Source organism: Zeus faber (assembly GCF_960531495.2).
Source record: "Zeus faber genome assembly, chromosome: 14".
NCBI classification, from domain to species: Eukaryota; Metazoa; Chordata; class Actinopteri; order Zeiformes; family Zeidae; genus Zeus; species Zeus faber.
The window spans coordinates 20,930,712-20,953,616 of NC_137200.1; the positions used below are offsets into that span (position 1 = coordinate 20,930,712).

The window sequence follows — 22,905 nt, forward strand, 5'->3', positions numbered from 1 at the left end:
AACCCTGCGATATTGGACTCTAGGAACCCCGCCCGATCGGTGTATTGAGTGGTGCAGCATGTCATCTTAACTATACCAGAGGATTTTCAGTTTGGGAAACGATACGAAGCAATTGCACGGCGCGTCAAAGAACGATAAGGATGTTTGTGCGTGTGTCTGGCAGCCTGTTTGCATGGCCTTGTTGGCCTTTTTTATTTATTTTTTACCTCATACCACAAACACTTTCCGAATAGAACCACATTTAGAACCCGTTTGTGTGAATGTGGTCGCACTGTACCTACCGCCTGTGAGTTTGAAGTTTGCTCGTATTTCCTTTGTTCCCTTCTTTTAGCCACTCGACCACACCCGAAAACTGAGGGGTAGGCAATCGTGAATCGTGGCGGGGGTGGATTTGTGCAAGTTTTAATACCATGAGGCTGATTTTGCACAACATTTGTAACCGGCCTTAAGTCAGACATATTCCTTTGGATGGTGTCATGCTTGGTTAGAATCAAATCCTGCACCTCGCCTTGCACACCGTGGACCACCATGGTTACCGGGAACGGCTCTTGACCACGTGAGTTTGCCTTGAGCCTAAATCTAAAGGGACTTCAGACCTTGCTGCATGACCAAGAAATGGCATGATATAAAATATTGCATTCTTGCAGTCAATTATTCAAACTAATGACGCCTTGTACTTGCTCGTGATTTCTATGTTTGTAATATGAGAAATATCAGATAAAAATTAAAAAACCTGACATGTGTTCAGATGTTTTTTTTTTTTTCCCATGTGTTGAAGAAATCCTGTAGCCAAGAAGACAGGCCTTTAATCAGAGGCCATCATTATTTATTTACTTTTCATGTCAAATGACTCATACACTGTTCTGCAAGCGTCCTCACTAGCAGAGCGCGCGCTTTTCGAGCCAAGGTGAGCGCACGCCAAAAGGATGTCAGGGAATAAGATTTGACTCATCCCGACCACATTGTCGGGTGTATCTAGAAAAGGGGGAAAACGGAACATCCAGCTTTATGGCGCGGCCAATCCTTGGCGACATCTTTTTCGGAGTGTACACTCACCGTCAGGACATTCATCCTACACGCACAGACGAGTGAAAATAATTCGGATAAAATCCTCGAAAATAAAGGTCATACGGATACTCGTCGTGCATGTCACTCTTTAGCTCCCGCACGCACGCGCGACGAAAAGAAGGCCGAGACTGTCCTTAAAGGGTCTGACACCGAACCTTTTCATGATAACACAAACACTATGTGCACACGCACACTTGACAGACGGCGACTCAGCGGACGTTCCAACAGTTTGCGGTCAAGCGTGATTGCGCTTGCGGGGCGGCTTCTGTCGCCGCGGCTTCAGGATGACATAGCTGCTGTAGCTGGTGTGCTGGTCCGACAGGAACGGAACGAAGAACGCTCGGAAGAGGGGAGAGGACCTGTGAGGGAAAAAAACAGGCACTTTGAAAAAACATCTTTTTACATTTCTACTTTCCAAAACAGTCGTGGGTTGTTTTGCTGGAGTCGTCTCAGTATTGAGTGTTGTGACTATCAAGTTTAATGCAACCTGTGTTCCTGGTTCAAAGGGTTAACATACATTTTCAGTCTTTAAGTCCCTTTGTCGGTGCAATAACATTTCAGGGTCGGAATCCCACTCTCCATGGGAATGAATGGACTTCCGGTTTGATTGTTTGCGTTTCTCGGATTCGGTGTAAATCCGGGCTTCAACATGGCCCGGTTGAATTTTTCCCTTCGCAATGTCAAAAAAATGACGGCGGCTACGGTGACACGTGTGAATTCCGCAAATCTTACACAAAACAAAACTGGGTAGCATCGCTCGGCAAAGCTGACCAGTGCGTGTGGAGAATAAAGAATACAGCACGGCTTCTCTGAAGCGTCACATTTTTCGTTTTGCACACGCGGCGAGAATGACCAAATACAAACCTGGACGCTTGAAGGAACGGTTTGGAGGCTATGATTTTCCACTCCTCCTGGTTGGCTGAGTAGCGTGGCTCAAGAGGCGTCTCGCCGTCCGTGTCCAGATCTACGAGGTAGTGGCACTGACGCAGGTCCACCTGCAACGCAGCCACAGTCACCGTGATGAGAGCGCGCAGACGAACAGCGCTAAAGCCAGACGCCCCGAGAGACTCACATATCGGCTCGGCTCCTCCAAGTTCTGATCGTTCGTGTCGGCCGGAATGATCCGAGTGGCCAGCGGGTCGGAGCCGTACGGCTGAGGGAGCTGACCCCTGAACTCTGACTGGATGAACTGTAGCTGCCAGCTGGAGAACGGAAAGCCACAAAGGTGTACAGCTCAACATAAAAAAAAAAACAAAAAAACACAACGTCCTGTGTTTTATCCCACGTCCCGTCCCACCTGGCGCCTGCATGGAAAGATCGTGAATCGGCGGTGGAGACGCACGGATACTCACTTGTTCGGGAGGAGGAAGCTGCTCGGGAAGCGATACCACTCCTTTCCCACACACACGTTGACGGTTCTGCTTTCGGGGACCGAATGGAGAGAGGGATCCTTGGCGATGCGGTGGAACTCCGGGTACAAGTCGAGTGGGGCGTGGTACCCTGCGGATCAAGACCCCGCTGGATCAAAATGTGTTTGGTCGAGAGCGGCCTGATACTAGACTGCCACCGATTGACTGGAAATCCTACGTATACAGTATATATACACGTGTATAGGGCTGCCCCCGACTAAAGGTTTGCGCAGTCGACCAGTAGTCGTCAGTTCAAGCCATTAGTCGACTAGTGGGCGCACGTTCACGATATTAATTTAATTGTTTAAATATATATTTTTGGGGCATCAGAAAATGGTGTGAGTCCAAGGGCTGAGAAAGAATGCGATAACTATCAGCGTCAACACATGGCCACATTACAGATAAAAACAAAACCTAATAACCAGCCTTTAAAATATGAATCGAATTTACAAACGCCCGAAGCGAGCCGGCTGTTCATTGCCGGCGAAAGCCGCTCATCAAAAGCTGTAATGATTCGTCTGAATGTGTTGGAACAACCAGCAAGCAGAGTGAACATTTATTTTGGTTCAAATTTATTTCAACCAGCTATATAGGTTATAAGGTTAATTTTGGCAAGGCGCAGCTCCCGAATGTTGAGTTGAATGAGTTTTATTTTTTTTTTCCCCTCCTGCGACCAATGAAAAACTTGTTAGAAGGAGAGTATTCTCGTCGACTAACATCTGGTCGATTATTCGGCCACAGTCTTCCATGTTTACATGTGTGTTATCATTGATTAGTAAACTGGCTTGTTTTGGCATTGCCAGTTTAGCCACAGAAATTGAAAAACATCCCAGTTGACATAAAAGTTTCGTTTTGTTAATATAGAGGTGTATGTTTGCCGTGTACTGTTTGTATTAGTTTTATTGTCAGTATTCTACTTTAGTACTTTAAGTCCTCAGGTTGCTTCAAATGTTCAGGTATTTACTGCTTAGTTTTAATGTTTAGTTTAGGTTTAGGTTCCATTGTCCCACCATTTATTTTTATTTTTATCGTGCAACAGTTAATTTTTCAGGTTCATATTGCCTACATTTTCAACATTTCAGGTTTATTTTCTATTATCCTGACATATTATATTGTGTACAGATAAATGCGAGGTTTATTGTGAATTTCACTTTTTCCCCCAGATACTGACATTTTTCATTTTTGTATTTATTCTATTGTGAGCGGCTGGGACAGTTTCCCTTCGGGGATGAATAAAGTAGCCATCCATCCATCCATCCATCTATCTAACTGGTTAAATAATACATCTATACTGAATATCTGAGGTGACAACTGCTGCTTTTAATTTTAAGATCTGACCAAAGTGTCAAAATAAAAGCGTTGAGATTTCTTCCACATATACAGTATACTGTATATATGAATCTGGATGAGTCTGTCTGTCTGTCTGTCTGTCAATCATAAAAGTCGCCTGCCTTTCTGTACATACACACCCCTGAACAAGGCGACGGAGCGGGAGAGCGACAGCAGAGAGAAAAGAAGAAGGGCAGTCAGGGCCAGCCAGTTGGAGGACACGGTGTAGTGCTCCAAGCGATAGCGCTGGAACAGGAAGTGGTAGCATTTCTGCGGGCACAAAGGACATGAATCAGAGACAGCGCTGTGCAGCACGCCACCCCACCCTCCAATGTAGACAGTGAGTGGTAAACCAAAGAGCGCACCTGAAGGGAGGAAAGCGCCACCGCACCGCTCAGGCAGATGAGAGGGTAAATAGGGAAAAGAAAGCGCTCCTCCTTGTGCGTTCGGGTGAAGAAAACCAACATCCACAGGTACATGGGAGACAGAGTCAGCCAGTAGGGCCGGCCCAGGTTTTGAACTGTGCAAAGACAAAAAAACAAAAAAACAAAAAAAAAAACACCATGAGGCAAATGTGAGAAATAGTTCCGGAGTACAGCACAGTAAATCAGTGCATAATGAAGCAAATTATATGGTAGGATAATGATAGGGTGGGCATTACAAAATTAAATACATGGACTTTCAAGTGCATTTTAAGCACCGTTTTTGCCATTGTCAAGGACGCAAAACAAATGTAATCAATTTTCAATGTGATCTTTATAAACCAAGATAGAATATAATCTGTCAAAAGTGTCATTGTCTATTATTGATATTAGTACGTATATATTATAAATATCATTGTGATTTATTATTATATATAGCAGCAATGTATTTACAACCATGCTGGATTCACACACACGCACACACACACACACACACACACACACACACACACACACACACACACACACACACACACACACACACACACACACACACACACACACACACACACACACACCTCACCGTTGAATCTGTGAAGCAGTGTCTCCATCAGCAAGGTAAGCGGCAGAGAAAGCAATGCCAAAACAAACACCAAGTTAAAGTTCAGGAACCCGTTGATGAAGTAAAAAGGCCAAGGCTCTGTGCCTGCAAACAAACAAACGAGAAAATCAATGCGGACAACAACATTCAACTAAATTCCGGGAAACTTGCAAAAGCACAAAAGACCAAAATTGTAGCTCAAGGAATAGTCATTTTACTGCTATGGGTTATGTCATGTTTATATCAATGGCTGCCATAGATCATATATTTGAACCTTTTGACTACTTATCACAGCTGCTCAAACTTTGTGTACTATCGACCAAACATTCTGGTGTAGTGACTTCAAAAAACTCAAAAATGAGCCCTTGGCTATTTTGGATTGATTGCTCTGATGGGTTACCGTAGAGGTCAGGGCCATGGGGCGTGAAGACATTGTACAGAAGAATATTGAGCGGCGCGACGACCAGCTTCCCGTAAAAGAAGGAGTCCACCACCACCAGGGGCACCTGGAAATACACAGCGAGATGGAGCAAGCGCGACTGCACAATAGTGCTTTTCCAAGGTGGTCGTTGTTAAATATGTCGGGCGCTGCTTCTTACCAGTAGCGACAGCAGAGCGACGGCGGACCAGGTGAGAAAGCTTTTCCACCGTCTCTTCAGCACCAGCAGATCGAAGGCAATGGGAATCCTACCGGCAGGCCAAGTAAGCATCGTATCAATGTCGAGGTAAGATTGAGATGTTGACGTTTGCGTCCATTTTCCACCGTCACACATGCGCTCTGATGGTGACACATGGTGCTCGGGTCGAATCCGACATTGCGGGCGCTGGGCAAATCCCGCCGTTTTGATCCTGAAGCTATACTGTGTGTGAGTTAAGTACACAGCCGTTCATTTCAAAGTGCCTTGAACCAAATTCACCTCCACCTTGTGTGGTTCTATATTCTATATATTTTAAGATTGATTTATTTTTGAGAATTTCCTGGAAAGTGGCGTGGAGTGGCCGCTCAAGACTAGTCATTTAGACTCCATCCTGCAAGATAAGCAGATCGTGATCCTTCACTGTCTCAAGGTCCAAATGGGTCTAGATGACCCAAAACTGAAATTGAGGTTAATATTTATCTGTTTTTATTAAATGTATTTTCCGTTTGTTTTTCCTTTCCTTTCTTATTATTGTTCGTGTTATTACTATTATTAGGGGTCCGGCCCTAATAAGCGGACCGCTTTGTGACATCATCATCCGAGGTTATAAGTCCAAGCTTCATCTCCTAGAAGTCCTTCATATCCAGCCACTGGGGCCCTGTGGACTGCACAGCTGTTGCTTTATGAATCTAAACTGGTGTCTACAACCCATCTTCGTCTGTGTCTCTGTGTCGGAGGTCCCTGAACACGCCACTTGGGTGGCGTGTGGTAGGCAGAGCTGCCACATATATTTTCAATAATTTTTCTTTTTTTGTCATATTTTGATGTTTATCATTAGGTTTAGTGTATATTGTCATACTTTGTTTTGTGTATATTTCCAAAATGTTTCATGCATTGCGATTTTATTTCTTATGTTTTTATCCCATTTCTTTATTATTTTTGCCTATCTTTTATGTAGGTTGTTGCTGGTACTGCAATTTCCCTTCAGGATGAATAAGGTATCTATCTATCTAACTAGTTGATTAAATTATATTAATGTAAAGCACGTTGAGTTGCATGCTGTGCATATAAAGTGTGATACAAATTTAAAAAAAGGTTATGACGATCTAAGAATCTATGTCACACCTGGTGGACAGGGACTAATAGTAAAATCATGCTTATTGATAAGCAGCATAACGGATTAGCAGAAAATAAGCTTAAACGTCCAAATCTCAAACAAAGCGGGTTCTCTGTAAACTGTAGAGCGACCATTTTAAACAGGTCTGGCATGCACAGCTCACCCGACCAGAGCAGAGAATGGCCATCCCACAATGGCACCCGTGGCCACACCCATGATGGCCAGTGGCGGCGAGTCCTGGAACCAGCCCGTCATGGCGACCAAAGTGGTGTACATACAGAAGGAGGAGGGAAGGAAGGCTGCAGGGAAGACAAAAACAGCGCGGGTCGGAAGAGGATTCACACAGAACTGTGCTGTTATGTCTGAAGATCATGCTCTTACTATGTTCAGCCTCAACATTGAAACTTCATTTATTTTTCAAATGACAAAAAAACAACAAAAAAACCAAAAAAACATGCCAATGTTTTCGTACTGAATTTTCTGATCACTCGAATTTGAGCCACCCGATGTAGTTTTTCAAATATCCGCAACTTTAATTTTTGGATCTGAATTTATAAACACTGAAAAAAGTAAACACAGAGTTTTTGAAATAGCTTATAACTTGGAATGTCCTATTTGAATTTCAAAGAGGCAAATTCAAAACAAATTAAATCAAATACCTTGTTTTAAAAAGGTGAAACATTTCAATGTTATGAATTCAAAGTCGTTTATTTAAATTTCAGTATAAAAAAAAAAAAAAGAAAAACATAACAAAAAACATCCGCGGTTAGACGCGACACAAAGCCCTCACTTTGAGAATAACATATTAAACAAGAGAGCTGTGACTCGATGAATGAGCGGCTTCATAAAGGATGACACTTGAGTGTGACGCGTCATGTGCTCGTCCAGCCTCCGTCCGTCCTAACCGCAGCCATATTCCCGAGAGGCGGCAATCGATCTAGCGGGAATGGGGGAGCGACAACAAAAGGGGGAGGGTGGGGCGGGCGGGGTCAGACGAGGATCCGGACCGACCTGCGGAGGAGCAGAACATTCCGGTGCTCAGGACGAGGAAGGTCAACATCAGACGACCCACGTGCAGACCGAACTTCTTGCACACGGCCCTGCGGGTCACACACACACACACACACACACTTAGAGGCGCCGCAGAGAACAAGAAACATAACGTTTTCCTGACAAAATCTACAGCACACACAGGAGAAGAACAACACTCACTTGTAGAAATACAGTTCGCAGACACAGCAGAGAAAAGCAAGGACGCATCGCACGAAGTAGAACACCAACACCTGGGACAAAATCGACGACAAACAAACAAAAAATACGGGTCGTTTCCCCCCCTCACAATTGGGACAAGCGCAGTACAAGTACGTGGGAGAACAAGAGGCCGTGGATCGGAATGGCGTTACCTTGTTGGTTTGTAGCACGTGTGCATGTAAACAAGCAGGGAGCGCGTGCAGCCACAGGTAGGCGTAGGATCTGATGGCATATAACGGAGAATACTCCCATGTCTGCATCCCCGTTCCATATAGAAGATAGTGCATCTGTCGAAAAGACAGTTTCACCAGAACAACAATGAACGAATAAGTCATGGCAAAAACTGCCTTTGCCAAGCAGAACAATAGATGACCAAGCCATACAGTAAGTCAACTTAATTACACCTCCTTTTGATGTGAACAGGGTTCATTCTGCCATTAGAAAATTTAATTCAAGGACTTTCAAGTACTTAGTAAGTACTATTTTTTATCATTCTCAAGGACTCAACGCAAAACAAACAAACAATTTTCAATGTGATCTCTATTAATTTAAATATAATATAATCTTAGTTTCATCATCTATTATTTATATTCATACGTAGCTATTATTAATTTCACTGTCATCTACTATTATAAGTAATAAATAATTAGTAAAAATAAGTGTCTATTTCCAACCATGCTGGATTAAATGTACGTTTCCCTGACATCATCAATGTTGTAAAGGCCATTCTGGAAATGTTTTATGCCTTGAATAACAAAACCAGGGGGAATATCACAGATTTTCAATGATGGCGTTTTTGTTCAAGCACTTCAGCACCCGGTAAGAACCCCGTGTGAATCGGTAAACGGCGAAGGAGGCGGCCCAAGGTCGGGCCGCGTCGTGAAAAGCTACTCACGGGCTCCCAGTAGTTAAAGGTCTCATCACAATCTGAGATGTTGCTGAGCAACGCTGCACAGAAGCGTGCGGACAGCAGACATTTGAAAGCCGTTGATCCTTCTGGAGCCCAAACCTGCCCGCCTGGACTCACCGTCCTAAAAAAAAAATTATAATAAAAATTAAAAAAATAAATAAATAACAGACATATTCAAGTTCAAGCTTTAATGGGTCAGTGACCCATGTGTGGATCAGCCAGTTCCTCTGTAATAATGCTGAGCAGAACATAACTTCAACCAGCCTCTCCTGTCTCTGCATGGAACGGGCAAACAGACCGGCTCCTTTTTGTCGGTTCAACCACCATGAACAGCAATTCTTGAGTGGCGCACGATGTGGCGCCTGATTCTGTGCCTGCAGCCGTGTTTGTCTGCTGTCTAGTGTCTATTAGCGCTCCTCTTAGTTCACGACTTCCTGCTTTACACGGTACCTTCTCTCTACTACCATCCGTGGTTTCCGAGAATACCGCAGCAGAGAAGTGATCTGTAATCCCTTGGTTTGGTTTGGAAATATTTGTGTCATACAAGTAGAAAACAAACAAAAACAGTAGATCTAAAATAAAAACACAGGAAGATCGACACAGGTATTGGCACCGGAGAAAAACAGACACACACACACACACACACACACACACACACACTGACTCCCGATTCAGCCTTGTTTACTGGTTTTTATTTGGGTACTGGTTATATTTGAGGAAATACGGTATATACAGTATTAATATGCTCCGAATGTTGCAGCTCTTTCCCCGGTAAAAGGAGGAGGTTGAGTGACCCGTGAAAGGAGGTTGAAGTCCAACCCCCGCCATGATGCAAGGGCATTTGACCAATCGCAACAAGGGGAGCTCTCAGAGCGAGAGAAGGACGAAAGGCAAAGTTCTGCTCAGGGGCGTGGGCTGAGAGAACGCCGCAAGAACCCAGATCCCTGCCTGAAGTGGTTCTTATCTTGTTCTGAAGACCTTATTGTTGGTCAAAAACCTCTACTTCTTTTTTTTATGTGTACCTCCACCCCAACAGATTATTCAAGAAACAGAAAACCCGCAAAGCAGCCGGGCCAGACTGTCGCACCATCCACCCTGAAGAACTGTGCGGGTCATCTGTTGTGTCTGTTCACAGACATCTTTAAACACCTCACTTGAGACATGCCATGTGCCAGGCTGCTTCAAGACCTCCACCATCATCCCAGTCACCAAAATACCACAGGACTTAATGGCTACAGTCCCATCGCCCTGACCTCTGTGGTAATGAAGTCATTTTAGCTCCTTGTCCCACCTCAAAGCCATCACTGACCCTCTCATGGACGCCCTGCAGTTCGCCTACAGAGTCAACAGGTCTGCAGACGAACTGCAGTAAACTTGGACCTCCACTTTACCGCCTGAACATCTCAAGAGCCTATGCCAGCATCATGTTTGTGGATCTTAGCTCCGCCTTTAATACTATCATCCCGGCTCTGCTGCCCGCCCCCACCACCCCGTGTGACCAACTCCAGGCCCTGTCCGGATCATCATAGTCAACAGGTGAATTTACTCAGAACAAATGTTGATCTGGCAGGGATGGTGACGCAATTTAATCCTAAACTCACCCCTGTGAATATCTAAGCCACGTCAGTGACCAGGTGAAAACCTGATTTAAATGTTGTGTCGGTGTGATCGAATCCCGCTGAAAGAAACCTGCGGCCGCAGAAGGCAGCAATGCTAGCCGGACTTCGCCAGACCAATTCGGAAATGCGGAATTAGTCTGGAACCTCTCAGTTAATTTTTCAATTTCCAAGGGCCGTTATCAATGGCCGCAGACCAAAATGTCTCTGGACGCAACTGGATAGAACTACAACCAACCAGCGCAACAAAACATGTGACGTAGCGCTGCATACCTGCTGGTCCCATATTACATAAACGGCTGAAATTGGGCCGACCTGGGTCAGGTCGGCTGGAACTCTGTCTGAATGGGAGGGGGGCAAGACGCAATCCGCCAGAGGAAATAAAACATGACCTTGCAGATTTGTCTGGTTCCCAGGCTACTGCAGTGCGGTACCCAATAAAGGCAGGCCTATCATTTGAGGACCATTATTGATGTAAATGTATGACCAAGAGGAAAAAACGAATGGTTTCTGACTGGTGCCACTTTGTATTGTCCTTTTATTACACGGCTCTGTGGAGTCTTTGATTCAGATTGGAACCGGAATGGGTATTACTGATAGAATGGGTTATTTCTGAATAATGACCCTTATGGGAAACCACTTCTGCAACTAGTTTCACTTCCACCTATGTGCTCTTACTACTACTAGCTAGCAGCGCCACCTTGTGTTGTGACATCAAGACTACAATGGACAACTTCAAGGCATGAATGCGGATATGTCCACTTTAATGTTTCACCAACAGTTGATATGTTCCTTATATGTAGGTAGGGAAAGGGTTTCTTTGTTGGCCAAGTAGTTGTTGTGGACTATTTTCCTTTGCAGAAGGTCTTAAACTGGGCAAACTGGCTTTATAATTATTTCAAATCAGTATTCAGTCTGAATGCATTATTTTGTTAGTTGCCATGTTAGTAAGCGGAAACGCGCTGCAAGCCGCTCATTATAGCAAACTAAAACTCTTCATTACTCGGGGGTTATTCCGCCAATAATGACCGGAACGTCTACGTCACACACCACGACGAGCTGGGGGGGGGGGGGGGGGGGGGCACGTGTCTGTGACGTCACGCCCACCGGGAAGCAGCGAATGAATCGCACCTGGAGTCATGGTGGGCGTTTCGATTCCTTTCAGGGACACAAATCTTTTCGATCCAGTCCACTCAAAGTCCACAAAAGATCCGCTCACTGATTCGTTCACCGATTCTCGGACGATTTTGTGCGAGTCTTGCGTTTGCGGACGACTCGCTCTTGCGGTGGATTCGTTTTGCGAGCCCTCCCTGCAGCCCAAGTCCGTGCAGGAATTCTGCTGGCGTATCACAATGTTGAAACAAGTTTGACACTCCTGGTCTGGGTATAGGCTTCATACTATTCAAGAAATAAAATTGGCAATGGTCACATTGTTATTGCACATTAGTTTGTGCCTGACTACGATGTACGACGGCGCATGAGACTTTTAACCCACGCAGTGCCGTCACTAGGGTTGGTGTCCCCCGGTGCGGTAACTTATGGGTGTTCCTTAGGACGCTTTTCACACCGACCCTGTTTGGTCGTTTTTAAATCCAACCACGGCGCATTTTACCCTCTCGGTGCGGTTCGTTTGGGGCGGTGCCGACCAAACAGTCGAACCACGGTCCTCCCGAAAAGTCGGGACTCGGTCCGGTTCCAAATGAACAACGGTCCGGTTCTGAATCTAGAAAGCAAACCAAAACACAGTGCATTGTGGGTTGGAAACGGATGATGTCACTTGCGTTTCCGCTCTCCTTATTTGGTTGGAACACCAAATCGTAACAATGAAAGCCAGGATCGCGCCACGCCGCCGTTGCTCCATTGTTGTCCGCGACAATGTGATGTGACAGAAAGTGGTTCTCTCTCGATCATGTTTTTACTTTCTTTTTCGGGATTTACGCGTCTAAATGATCCCTCGTCGCCGCCGCCAGCGGCGTCACAAGGCTTGACGTTAAAACGGAGGTATGTGCCAGGACATGAGCTGGAAAACCGACGCGGATTTCACGCGCTACTGGAAACCTCCGGGTTTTGTTTTTTTTAATGAATGAAAAGCGCCTCTACAGACACACGGGACTCCATCCCTTGAACAGACTGGCGGTCCTGAGTCAAGACCCCAGACATTAAGGTTCTTATTAGACAGTAAAGGCCTCCACACAATGGACGTGTGAAGTCCGTGGCTATATTCTTGCGTAAAGACTGCCAGCGCGCCCGACGAGCGTTACTGTGCTGAGTTGAACAGCTATCTACTCTCCATACCTTTCGTTCCCAGTTTTGCGCGGACATTTGGAGTGCCGCTTGCATTATTGCTTTTTACTGTTTGTGATCCACGTTGTTAAAATCGAGGATGACGGCGAGTGCGCGCAACAAAGCGCAGACGGTGACGTCGCCGCTGATCAGACTAATTCCCCCCCCCCCGCCCCCCCGGAAATCTTCTGCTCGGCAGGTGAACGACCTGCGCGGTGGCGTGTCGTTTGTCGACTCATTTCGGCGTGAACCCTAACTGCACCTGATGAAAAATGCAACAAGGGTGCAACTTGCTCCCGAATCGGACCAAGTGCGGCCCCCACCCCTGAGCGACGCCACTCAACCCACCTGGCCTAAGATAGAGGAGCCTAAGGTAGATAAGCCTAAGATAGATAAGCCTAAGATACGGTAGATAAGTCTAAGAAAGATAAGACTAAGATTGACAGTCTAGAACAGATAATGCCGAAGACAGCCTAAGAAAGACAAGACTAAGATAGATAAGCCTAAAATAGATAAGCCTAAAATAGATCATCCCAAGATCGATAAGCCCAAGATAGATAAGCCTAAAATAGATAAGCTCAAGAAAGATAAGCCTAAAATAGATGAGCCCAAGATAGATGAGCCCAAGATCGATAAGCCCAAGATCGATAAGCCTAAAATAGATCATCCCAAGATCGATAAGCCCAAGATCGATAAGCCCAAGATCGATAAGCCCAAGAAAGATAAGCCTAAAATAGATAAGCCCAAGAAAGATAAGCCTAAAATAGATAAGCCCAAGATCGATAAGCCCAAGATTGATAAGTCTAAGATAGAGCAGGGCATAGAACTCCATTTGGCCCAGTTCAAAGTTCATAAGAAATATGTCGTCCGTCATCGGCGAAGATTGATTCATCATCTATTGAGCAGTGAAAGGGAAACAAGGCTGCCACCCGTCCCGTGAAAAATGGGGAATCGTCCTGTATTTGACATTTTTTTTATCTTGCGTCCAGTTTTGCATAATTTCAATCGAAACGATCTCAACTGAAAATATGAAATGAAAGCATTTGAATGAACAATTCGACCTGAGGAAGATCTTGACTTGGACTTAAATGTCAATTTGTCCGAGTGCGGGCGGGATCGCGCGTACGGCTTGAATTAACAGCGTCGCGGCGAAAATAACGAAAGAGGGAATCAATGAAGGAACGAAAGGACCTGAAGGGACTGGAGGGACTGGAGGGACTGGAGGGGACGGCGCCGAACGATTTCCGCCCGTTCCTGCGGGTTCCTCCGCCGACCCCTCGCAGCAGCTTTCGGGGGAAGGCGGGGACTCGAACGAACGAACGAATCGTTTCGGGTTGTTTGGGGCGGGGGGGGAATTCAGTTCATTTCGTTCGCGTCAAAGGGCTCGGTCAAAACGAACGACCCGACATTAAACCCGGAGCGTTTTTAAACTGCGGCGGCATCGTCATGGGCGCAAAATGCGGAAAAACGGAGAAAAGCCAAATTCACGCCGCTCGCCACGCACACCCGCAGCCGCGAGCGGGCGCCGTGAGCGGGAGGCGCGCCGGAGCGCCTCCCCTGACGGCGCCCGGTGAGCGGGCTGGCTCCGGGGGACGTGTCGGCTGGCGGTTGCGCCGACGCTCCGTCACTCGCACTTACTCCTGGCGGGGCTCCGGCGCTCTGCCCTCGTCGTCGCCGCCGCCGCCGCCCTTCTCCTCCTTCGCTGCTCGCGCTTCGCTGGGGGCGTTCGCGCTACTCGCGTCCTGCCTGCTGCCTCGCCGGCTCCGCTGCCGAGGTCCCCTCGCCGCCATGTCTACGGTCAGGCCGCCGGGGGCTTCGTGCGTTTCCGCCGCAGTCGGCGGGACCGAGGACGGCGCACAGAGCTTGGCCCGGGACGCGGTTCCGTGGTCGTACACCAGGTGGCGGCGCAGCGCGGGTGACTGTCTGAACCTCCCCCTCGTCGTTTTGAACATGCGATGGAGGCGCTTTAGTCACCCCCAAAGGGAAATGCCAGGACATTTGACCTATAAAATAAATAAATAGAAGTAATAATAAACACAATTATTTCCGATCGCAATCTTTTTTTTAAATTTTTTTAAATTTGTGTTAGTAATCATTTATATTTAGAATTCATACCCATTACAATGTATCCTGTGCATGGTATCGCATGTATATAGGATCTTTTTTGCCTATTTTTATATATTTGAAGTTTTCTTATTTTATTTTTTCCTTCCCTTATTTTATATTCTCTATTTCTTTGGACTGTAAAGCCTTTTTTTTTTTTTTTTCGTATGCGAAACGCAGCAAACCTCACCGGTTCAGACTCCTACAGCGGTACTTTGACTTGCGAGTTTAATTCGTTCCGTGACGGAGCTCGTGATTCAATCTGCTCGTATAGCAAATCAATTTTCCCCATTGAAATGAATTGAAATGCCATTAATCCGTTCCAGCTCCTCAAAAAAAAACACCCAATATTTTTTTTACGTGTTTTTAAATAAGAAAAATGTATTTATAAATAACAAATATTGTATAAAAACATAATAAAGCATAATAAAAGAGAATGTAAAGAAATAAACTGGTTTTATAAAGTGTATTTTCCTTGGAGATCAGACGACTTGGACTAACGGAAGATGCTGGCGGAGGTGGAGGAGATAGGCGGAGGAGGTTGGAGGAGTTCGTTTCGTGATTTTTCGGTCGCTTTCGTTTGTTGCAACACTTTATTGCTGAACTTAATTGCTACAAAAAAAAAAAAATTCACTTCACTTTTGCTTAACTTAAAAAACAAAACAAAACCGTAATCTTCTTCACTGATGTTTGCCACTTAAAAAAAACCCCAAAACGTAATCTTCACTGATGTTTGCCTTTTTCGCCACGCCTTCCTCACTTCCATCTGCAGGGCGTTTCCTCCTGCCTTTCAGAATTCTTCGGAAATGGGTTGGGCAAGTGGCTTTATATCGCGATGACGCACGACCAGTTGCAACTTTTCCTGAGTGTTTCCTTTCCATGAACTCTGAAAGTCTCTCCCACATTCCCAACATTTCCCTTATCTCACTTGCAGAGATAACCTCCTCCGCATCTTGCTCCTCCGCGGTACCAATTTCCTGCAAAACCTCCGCACGCGTCTGTCGCTCTAACTCCTCCGTCGCCAGTTCCTCCGAGTGCTCCTCCATGAGCTCGTTTACATCTTCTTCATCCACCTCCAAGCCCACGGACTTTCCGAGGGACACAATCTCCTCCGCCACTGCCGCTTCGGGTTCGAATCCTTCGAAGTCCCTTTCGGACACAACCTCAGGCCACAGCTTCTTCCACACGGAGTTCAAGGTCCTCCTTGTAACGCCCTGCCGGGCCATAGCCATAATTCTGAGGCATATCACGATGTTGTAGTGGTCCTTCCAGAACTCTCGAAGGGTGAGGTTTGTGTTCTCCGTCACCTCAAAGCAGCGGCGGAACAGGTGCTTGGTGAAGAGCTTCTTCAAATTTGAAATCACCTGCTGGTCCATGCGCTGCAGGATAGGGGTGGTGGTGTTGGGCTCTGGGGTTTTCCGAATGATATACGAGCAGCGGCTTGATCTTGCAGTCGCCACTGGCATTGGCGCACAGCGCGTGGGTTAACCTATCCTTCATGGGTTTGTGGCCTGGCATCTTCTTCTCTTCTGCAATTATGTAAATCCTCCTTGGCGTCTTCTTCAGGAAGAGCCCTGTCTCGTCACAGTTGAAGACTTGCTGGGGGATGTATCCTTCGGCTTCCATCATCTCGTCAAAAGTTTTGAGGTAATCCTCAGCTGCCTTCACATCCGAGCTCGCTGCCTCACCATGCCTGACGACGGAGTGAATGCCGGTCCTAAAAAAAATTTAGATCATTTTTGTCTTCTCACAGATGATACCCTCCGTCACGCTATCTCCTGCAAGCTGCTTCTCCGTCAACCACACCAACAGCAGATTCTCCATCTTTTCATGGACAGCGGTCCACAGCTTAGACATTATTTTAACGCCCTTGGCTGGTGTAGTACCCTTTATCGTCTCCTTCTGCTTCAGTATGGTACATATCGTAGAAGTACCAAGCTCGTACTGCCTCGCCAATTCCATCACACGCACACCTCGCTCATGTTTTTCTATGATTTCATGCTTTAATTCAGTCGACATCATCCTCTTCTTTTTTGGCAAAATAACTGCACAAAAAGCAAAAAACGCGAGCACAAAACACAAGAGATGCTTCCATGGTCAGGTAACCACGTGAAGTGAACGATGTGAGACGCGGGATGCTGGCCGGATTCGCCCGCCACGCCAGCTAGCGGCGGCACCTGAAGCTCGCTCCTCGTAACTCACATTTTTGCACGCAAATCAATACAAAAAAAAGAAAATCGACGGAGCGACGGCTCGTAACTCGGAAAACTCGTATGTTAGTGCGCTCGTAAATCAAGGTGCCACTGTATATGTAAATGTGCCCGGTGGAATAAACCATTTCCGATTGAAGTTGGTAGTGCAAGATTTATAGACATGAACGGAACCCATCAAGGTATTGCTTGCCCAACATACACCACGAAAGCTTAGTCAATGTGTGAATGCATTACTGTTTTGTTTTGGTTGTCCTTACAGCACGGTGGCACCCCCCATAGACAACATCACAAGGGAAGAGACAAGACCAGTTTAAGGACCAAAACATCGAGCCCTTTATTATCAGAAGAGCAGCCTGGAAAAACAAGATGTGGTAAAATAACTTATATAGGCCGCGACATTACACAGGACAAAATGTCATTTCATAGTTACCTGATTGTGACGTGCAAACGAGAAGACAGCAAGGTCTCCAGCTCTCGGTGGAACTGGATGGCCTTGGTGTGCGACAGCGCATGGCTATGTGAATGGTAGATTATTCTGTAGCAGTAACTGATCTTACTGGGTTCCGGATGTGGAAATGTGTCGATGGCGGTCACCTGCGCCGCGGTACCGCAGCTGGCCTCTCTGACCAGCGCGTGGAACTTCCTCTCCTCCCAGTCCGGTCCTGCCCAGAAGCTGATGTCAAACCTGAAGCTCTGAGCAAACAGAGAGAATGCGCCGCACGGCTTCCCCGGAGGCGGGCGGGGCGAGAAGCGCTCTAAAAATCGTGGGTCACGCGACCAGAGCAGTCGCCAGTCGGGGAGGGAATAGAGAACTGCAGCAAGAAGGTCCAGATTTATGGACACACCGACGCCGGCGACGCTCGGGAGCACTTCACCGACTAATCCCATCGGTTGTGCCATCAAGCGCAGACCCTCGCGCTCCACAGCCAGGGAGACTCCGTGGGGACCAAGCAAGCTCTTGAGTGCTTGTCCAACCGTTTTGACCGGATCCCTCCCTGCGGGGAAGACGCCCCTGAGTAGGAGCTCATGAAAGGCAGGCGGGGCCCAAAGGTCCACGGGAACATCCCTGAAGACCAGGCCGCTGATTCCAAACAGCGACCCGGTAGAACTAGGACAGTCCTCGCCGCGGGTTCCCTTCTCCTTTCGATCAACCCCAACGCCATCGCAACTTCCCTCTTTACCGGTATGATTCCCGGGGACACGACCCCCATCTCTCTGTTCTCCCTCTGGTCTGCGAGCCACCGTCTCCTCCATTTGCGGAAACAGTGATGGGCGAAGCACAAAAACACGGTTTTCCCCTTCACGGTCCAAACCAAGACGGGACGTAGGGTTTGAGGGATTGCCGCTTTGGCCGCCCTCTGCAGGTGTGCCACTTTGTCCAAGCGTATCCGAGGATTTTGAATGATCGTTTCGCTTGTTGACACTTTGTTGAATTTCCGTGGAAGGGCGGGGGTCCTTGGCGTGCCGTGGTATCACGTAACAGCACGTATCGCACCCTTCACGGGAGACCTTCGGCACTTGTTTGGCGTTGAGGAGGAAGTGGAAAGGCCTGGTTGTCATGGTTACAGGCCATCTCTCTTCCAGCCCCTTCAGGAGGAAGTCCTGGACCAGCCTGACAGGATGGATAGAACCCTCAGAAAGAAAGTCCCTAATGGAAAAGACAAGAAGTACAGTATATCAAGAGCCATCGCTCATATTATAAAGTATCAATTATAGAAGCTTGTTTACCTGGAGAGGTAATCACTCAGTTCCGCAGGTAGATCGTACTGGACTCTCTCTCCGTCCACCGTCTCGTCCACACTGACCCTCGGGGTAGTGCTGTAGGGGGCGCCACGTGTGAACACGTGGTTCAAGGCGTTCTCAACATGAAAGCCCTTATCCTGACTCCTGAACAATCAAAAAAATGAGAAAAAAAAATACATTTTGGGAATCTGTGAACAACAACAGCAATCACACTTTTGAACGCATACTTTTGAACTCACCTTTAAGGCAGAGACATACTTAAAAAGTAGTGTTTATAGTAGTAGTATTACATTTCACTGCATATATGTATGGAAGTATGTATATGTATGTGACAAATAAAAATCTTGAATCTTGAATCTAGTGTGAAAAAATGTTGAACTTTTTTTTTTTTTTTTTTTTAAACCAAAAAGACGTGTTCAGAACAAGAGAAGAACAAAAATTATGCTGCGATTTGGTTTTCTGTGGGTGCAACCTCCAGTGCTTTGTCTTTCTTTTTTTTTTTGTGGTTTTGCTGTTTTTTTCTGTTGCCACGGAATAACTCCGCACTCCCTTGTGTCATGGAATGACATTTAAAAAGGTGAACACAGTTCTTATTGAGTATACTGACCACACAGTTCTGGGACATGTTCTCCGGTGGTTCTTACAAATTCTAAGCCTTTTTTTCCAAGTAGGCCTCCTTACCTGTATCCGGTACACCTGTAGCTCTCCACTCTCTCAATCTCAAATGGTCGGACGGCGCTGAGAATGAGCTGTGCCTCCGCCGCCATGGTGACAACCTGCCAGCTGTTGTGCCACGCCCTCGTGGGCTGGTCGGCCGGTGTCCCACCCTGCCCGTTGCACAGGGCCACATGGACCTCTCCATCTTCAGCCAGCACCTGCACACAACTGTGTAGACACCAAAAAGTCGACATCATCACCTGTTGGTATGCGGGTCACTCCTCTCACCTTCTAGCTATACTATAAATTGAATATGCAGAATGATGTACAATTTGCAGAGATTGGAATAGTGTCAGCAGAATTAGGCAGAGTATGAAGTGATGAGTGGACGAGGAATGAAATGATGACAACGTGGGATTGTATTATACTGTTTTCATTTACCGATCAGTGTTCACAAGATTTAAAGCAAGTTTGAACGTATACTATCTCTGAAGGTCTAGTCCTTACTAGTAGGACTTGTGGCTTGTGAAATATCTGTAATTTATGGTCAAATCCGTTTTTGTGAGGGAAAAACACGTGTGTCCGAAATCAATTACCGTGATTTAGCAATAGCGTTGAAACATTTTATTTATTTATTTTTTGAGATTTGACTGTCCTCCGCCGCTGTTGTGACCGCCGGCTCAGGGATCTCATTTGCGATCCGGTTTCGGGCGTCACTGCCTCTGCTTGAGGCTTATGAGCGACTCGTGACTGGGGGTTCTCGGATCTTTTGGTTCAAGATTCGAGTTCAGCCTGTGTGTCTGGCTGCAGCTACAGAGTCAGGAACCGACGACTCCATTTTTCCGGCGCGACCCCCAGAGTAATTTAAAAGATTTGTTTGCTGTGAATGAATTGTACGCAAGTCTTGTATCACTATTTTGCAACTGTGCTAACTGCATTCTCTGCTGTAGCATAATTGTGAATTGAATCAACTTACTTTGGTCAGTCACAGATGCGTTAAACACCCTTTTAACGGCATTCCTACCTGAGAAAGAAGTTTTTAAGAAGTTCTCGGTTCTTTTTCACGCCGCTTTTCCGCCCGCAGTGGGGAAAGTTGAAAACCACGCGGTCAAATCTGAGTCCCAGAAGAGACGCACACGCCCCGAGCTTTGTACAGTCCACTTCGAACAGCACGACGCCCCCTGACAAACACAGAAGAGACACATGACGGAAAACCATTTTTTCCAAGGAGCATCATTTGACTCGCACACAGTCACGCTGCACACGCCTACCTGCATCCTTGATTATCTGAATATTGGTGGCTGTGCCCTCGTGCTTCAACACGTCTTCCTGCCGCTGGGGACAGGTGGCAGTAATCTTGGCTTCCACGGACACCCGGCTCAAAGCTGCAGAAAACGAGAAGTTCCCTTCGCCCACCAGGAGTACGGAGTGCGCAGCAGACATGTCCTGTCGCAGAGAGGGGCTCGTCAAACACAGGGTGTCTGCAAGTATCAAGAGAGTTGCATTTTATACGTTCTAGGACAATGCTTTTTAATGGAATATAAGACTGATCTGATCCGTTATTCATAAAGTGATGTAGGTAAGTATAAAGGTTCTTTATATTTGGTACAGGGCAGGGCTAAGTGTTAAGGTAGAAACAGACACAGGACAGGTTATTAACTACAACTGGTGTTACCTGATTCAAGAGGTTTATTCGTCACATACATATACATTGTTTCATACATATATGCAGTGAAATGTCTTTGCAACGCACCCGGAGATTATGCACAATGGTTACTAAACCGAACATAATAGCGAACCTATTTCCTACCTACAACTAACTGAAACTAAGTGATTCCTAAAACGTAATGCAGTTAGCGAATAGAATCATTAATAAAGTGAAAACAACATGACTCAAAAAGATGGCACAACAGTTTCCACATCTGCCACCTTTACTCTGCTGCAGAGAAACATCGCCCATTTTAAGACCAAGAACGAATATATGGACCATCCTGCAGGTTGGAGTTGAAATGGACAACTTGTCACTTCAAACTCAAGACTATTTCATGACATTTAACACTAACCGCAATTTGACATCTTAAGGACCCCGGGACACCAATCAAACTATTCCGTTCTGAGACGGTAACTTAACAGATTGGTATGATGCCATAGTGTCATACCGTGGCATTATTACCGCGAGTTGAACCCATCACATGGGACTTACGGTTCTTCACGGCACCTTTCGGGCGAGTGACGCGGAGTAAACACTTACGTGGTCGCCATAGCGCATGACGCCGACGCGGGTCACACTGTTAAAGAGTCCGATGAGAAACCAAATGGACGGTTCCGAGCATTCGACGAAACAACTGACAAGAGCGCCCCGACTTTAGAAGACCTCGGCGACCAACTGCAGGATGGCACTTCATCCATTTTCTAGATAATCATACCATTAATAAATAGGCCGAGAACCATAACGCCTTCGTGTTCCCACTACGACCAGTTTGCTCATAGCACGTTGCCTGACCGATGAAAGATTCGACTCGTCTGTCGGATTCGGTTCTTTACGAGTCACTCAGTGAAATGATTCGTTCAATTTCCCGACTTCGATTCACTTGGCGCAATGCCGCCGACAGGCCTACTGCTCCCTTAATTCTCCACCCAGTTATTTTTTCCCCCCTAGTGCTCTGTGTCTCTCAACAGAGCCTTAGACACAAGAAACGGGTTGTTATAAAGTAAAATGCATATTTTTGACAGGTCTATTTTCCTTTCCATTCTTTCGAGGTGGGACTTGGGTACAATGACACGTGCGATAGAATGAACATACTTTATTTTTCTTTAGGTATGTTGAGCTGCGTCTGAGGCAAAGTTGCAGTAACGCGCATGTACATCATACATCACCCGCGGTTGGAAACACGAGCAGCTCTCCTTTTGTGAGTATGCATCGTACATATCTGCACTACTACTGCCCTTGGAGACATTTGGTATAAACCATGACTGAGGGCATCTTTAGAGAGATTTATTTTTTTTTTTTTAATTTATGTCCCTTTACTTCTTGGGTCGTTTTACTGCTAAACCACACCTGGTGATGACTTCACCATTACATGCAAAAACAAGTTAGGCCAGAATAAAAATGCTTGCCATGAGGTTCCCAGTTTTAAACTTTGATCGACTGATTGATAAGATCTAAACGTTGTAGGGAGCAGAATGACTCTCTCGGAGTGGCGATGGCGAGCGGGGACGGGCCATTTCCAGCCTTAAAAACCCATGTGCACGGAACCACGTAGCTACGAGGGCATTTATTGAGCGTCGAGGGAAACCCATACAGTTTTTGGGCCAGAAACCGGAATGGAAACTTAAGAAATGTTTCTACACCGACAGAACGTTTACAGAGCAACCGTGTTTGCATAACAATGCTTTCGAGTTGGTTGACTGATTGGCTTCAAGGTGTTGAACTGCACCGCTTTCATTTGGGTTCTTTCATCGTGAGTAATAGTGGGGAAAAACCCAAATCCGCAGCGCATGTGATGACCAGAGTGACTCGGTTAATGAAGTTTATTAATTAACCG

At 46.3% G+C, this 22,905-nt stretch overlaps 2 protein-coding genes across 2 annotated transcripts; both read right to left on the reverse strand.

The window, feature by feature from the left end:
• Positions 1–824: 824 nt before the first annotated feature.
• Positions 825–14,434, reverse strand: alg9 (ALG9 alpha-1,2-mannosyltransferase; the record flags this gene model as incomplete). The annotated part of the gene is made up of 15 exons (XM_080014285.1): positions 825–1,427; positions 1,933–2,063; positions 2,141–2,270; positions 2,421–2,568; positions 3,947–4,076; positions 4,172–4,326; positions 4,812–4,934; positions 5,230–5,335; positions 5,429–5,516; positions 6,748–6,883; positions 7,596–7,684; positions 7,797–7,867; positions 7,988–8,122; positions 8,731–8,866; positions 14,283–14,434. 15 exons carry the CDS (start codon positions 14,432–14,434, stop codon positions 1,304–1,306), a joined length of 1,854 nt encoding a protein of 617 aa, XP_079870411.1. The 3' UTR covers positions 825–1,303.
• Positions 14,435–17,293: 2,859 nt separating this feature from the next.
• On the reverse strand, positions 17,294–22,719 carry fdxacb1 (ferredoxin-fold anticodon binding domain containing 1). The gene is made up of 6 exons (XM_080013845.1): positions 21,612–22,719; positions 20,632–20,806; positions 20,385–20,541; positions 19,385–19,588; positions 18,689–18,847; positions 17,294–18,608 (listed from the first exon to the last, which is right to left on the reverse strand). The coding sequence occupies exons 1-6, from the start codon at positions 21,627–21,629 to the stop codon at positions 17,387–17,389; spliced, it is 1,935 nt and encodes a 644-aa protein (XP_079869971.1). The 5' UTR covers positions 21,630–22,719; the 3' UTR covers positions 17,294–17,386.
• Between the last annotated feature and the right edge of the window lie 186 nt (positions 22,720–22,905).

What these genes read in the sequence shown, in the direction of transcription:
- fdxacb1 (XM_080013845.1), bottom strand. An exon ending in CTTAAAAACTTCTTTCTCAG is followed by an intron (nt 19,589 to 20,384) that starts GTAGGAATGCCG and finishes GTGTCTACACAG; the next exon opens with TTGTGTGCAGGTGCTGGCTG. An exon ending in CTGAGTGATTACCTCTCCAG is followed by an intron (nt 18,609 to 18,688) that starts GTAAACAAGCTT and finishes CTTTTCCATTAG; the next exon opens with GGACTTTCTTTCTGAGGGTT.